Here is a 2,154-nt window from a genome sequence, read left to right as displayed (position 1 = left end):
CCAGCTTCAGGCAGGCCGTGGCCACCGCCCCTCCCTCAGGGCCGGCAGGATTGACCAGAAGACTGCTAGAAGCAGGCTCCACTGCTCGGGCTGGGGCCAGGGAGAGGTCGCGGCGCCTGCGGAGCCGTTTTCTGGCCCTGGGGGCAGATCAGCGCTCCAGCTCGCAGCTGCAGGGAGCTGTGATAAGGAGGCGGCTGCACAGGCAGTTTAGATCGTTGCCTGCTGGACGTCCGCTCCTGAGCCAGCGTCCTCCCTCTTTGGGAAGTGTGCAGGCTGGTTCTCAATTCCATTTAAAGTCAGGACCAAGGGGCTCCGGGAGCCAGCACGCATCCGGGTTACTTTCTGCTTCGCGGTGGCCATCCCAACGTTTATGGAGCGCGGCGTGTTTCTGGCTCCTGTTGGGCCCCTGAGCCTTCCCCTCCTTGCTTCCCCGCCCCGGCGGAGGGTGGTTGCTCCTTCTAGGCGGGGACTCACACGGGAGGGACTCTCTTTCTGCTCAGAGAGGGGGTGGACAACCCCGGGTGGCAGGGCCCCACCCCTGACAGGCCTGGCTGAGGTGACAGCTGTGTTTGGAGTAGACCAAACAAACTGTTGGCCTTGGGTAAACCGAGGCACACTGGCTGAGAGGCGGCCTCGGTTATCCTGCGGTGTCATGTGTGGGTGCTGGGCTGGGGCAGGGTGGGGGTCACTGGGGCCTCCGAGAGCGGTAACAGGGCGCTGGGGTCAGGCCAGAGGCCCCCGCGATGTTCATTCACACACCGCACACGTGCGTGCACACCTGCGCCTGTGCGCTCCGAAACACACACGGCGTGACACTCCCGCTCACACAGCCCGCGCCTGGCCAGTTTGGGCAGCGGTGTCAGGACCCTGAGGTCGGGACAGATGCAGAGAGGGAGAGGGGCCGAGTCGGAGGCGCTGGCAGCACGAGGTCCACCGCGCTGGACAAGCACGAAGCAGCCAGGCCGGGCAGTGGCAGCAGGAGGTGGCGGAAGGTTGCTGGGGACCCCGCCCGCCCCCTCCGCCGCCCAGGCCTCGTGGCCAGCTCGGGGCTGCTGCAGCTGCACCCGCGTCCGCGCCCACTGGGTCTCACGCAGCAGCAGGGCTGAGGCGGGCGGCCCTGCCTTCTTGGCCAGGAAAGGCGAGGCCCGCGGCTTCTCCTCGGCGTTCCCGGCTGGGACGGCCGCCAGGGCTCTGGGCCGGCCTCCAGCTCCAAGCACAGAGGAGACGCCCCTCGAGTTGCTGCGGAGCAGACTTTTCAGTGCCCGCCCGCCCGGAACATGTCCCTCTCCGGGGGCCAGAGACGGTGAGGAGGCCGCGCGGCGGCCGTCAGCTCTGTGCCATGCGGACGCCGCTGCCACTCTGCCTCGGGGACTTCTGGCTGCTGCTCCTGTGCTGCACGTGGCAGGTAATGCGCGCCCGGCTATGGCTGCGGGTCCGGCTGGCCGGTGTTTCCCACGGCCTCCTGCTCACGCTGTGGTCTTGTCCACGCAGGTACAGGGAGCCCAGCCAGGGGCCCAGGACCACCCAGGTAAGCGAGCCCTGCCTGCCTGCACTGCTGTTCATCTGCCATGCCCTCGGGCCTCAGAGGCCCCAGGACACAAACTGGGCTAGTGGGTCTCCAGTGTGTCTGAGCAGCCACCCCTTGCTTGGGGTACAGGAAACCTCATGATTGGGGAGCCTGTCTCCAGAGCTGGGTCATCTCCCCACACCGCACATCCTAAGTACCAGTGCCTGGGTCCACCCTGGCTGGTGTCCACGCAGCACTCTGTCCTTGAGGCCCGTAAGGCTTCCGGCTCTGCCCGCTCCACCCTGCTCTCTGACCCGCTTCTCCCCGCTGCCCCTGCCTCTCGAGTTCCCTCTATTTCATGCCCACCCAGGTGCCCAGGCTGCTGTCATCCCTCTCCTCCATCGCCTTCTTCCCATTCCTCCTCCACTTTGTCACTCTGTGAGCACAGTGAGGATGGGGTGAGCTGGACAAGCCGGCCCACCAGAGGCTGAGGCGGCAGACTGGGCTCTGTCACCCAGGGGCGGGAGCAGCTTGGGATGTAGCTGGCACACAGGCGGGAAGGGTGTCTGCGGCGCTCACCGCGGGTGCCAGGCGGGAAGGGTGTCTGCGGCGCTCACCCTGCAGGTGCCAGGCGGGAAGGGTGTCTG

At 67.0% G+C, this 2,154-nt stretch overlaps 1 protein-coding gene across 2 annotated transcripts in view; it reads left to right on the top strand.

Annotated features, from left to right (window-relative positions):
* Window positions 1-1,063: 1,063 nt before the first annotated feature.
* Window positions 1,064-2,154, top strand: part of Adgrd1 (adhesion G protein-coupled receptor D1) — a 98,642-nt gene continuing 97,551 nt past the window's right edge. For both annotated transcript variants that reach the window (XM_023720630.1, XM_004635955.2), the window contains exons 1-2: window positions 1,064-1,405; window positions 1,492-1,528. In XM_023720630.1, the coding sequence (XP_023576398.1) occupies window positions 1,340-1,405; window positions 1,492-1,528 (103 nt within the window). In that variant the 5' untranslated portion in view covers window positions 1,064-1,339. The remainder of the gene's footprint in view (window positions 1,406-1,491; window positions 1,529-2,154) is intronic.

The sequence above is a fragment of the Octodon degus genome, unplaced genomic scaffold (genome assembly GCF_000260255.1).
Source record: "Octodon degus isolate 3935 unplaced genomic scaffold, OctDeg1.0 scaffold00076, whole genome shotgun sequence".
Classification (NCBI taxonomy): Eukaryota; Metazoa; Chordata; class Mammalia; order Rodentia; family Octodontidae; genus Octodon; species Octodon degus.
The sequence above is the reverse complement of the archived record's forward strand: the minus strand, read 5'-3'. Positions and strand labels throughout refer to the sequence as shown.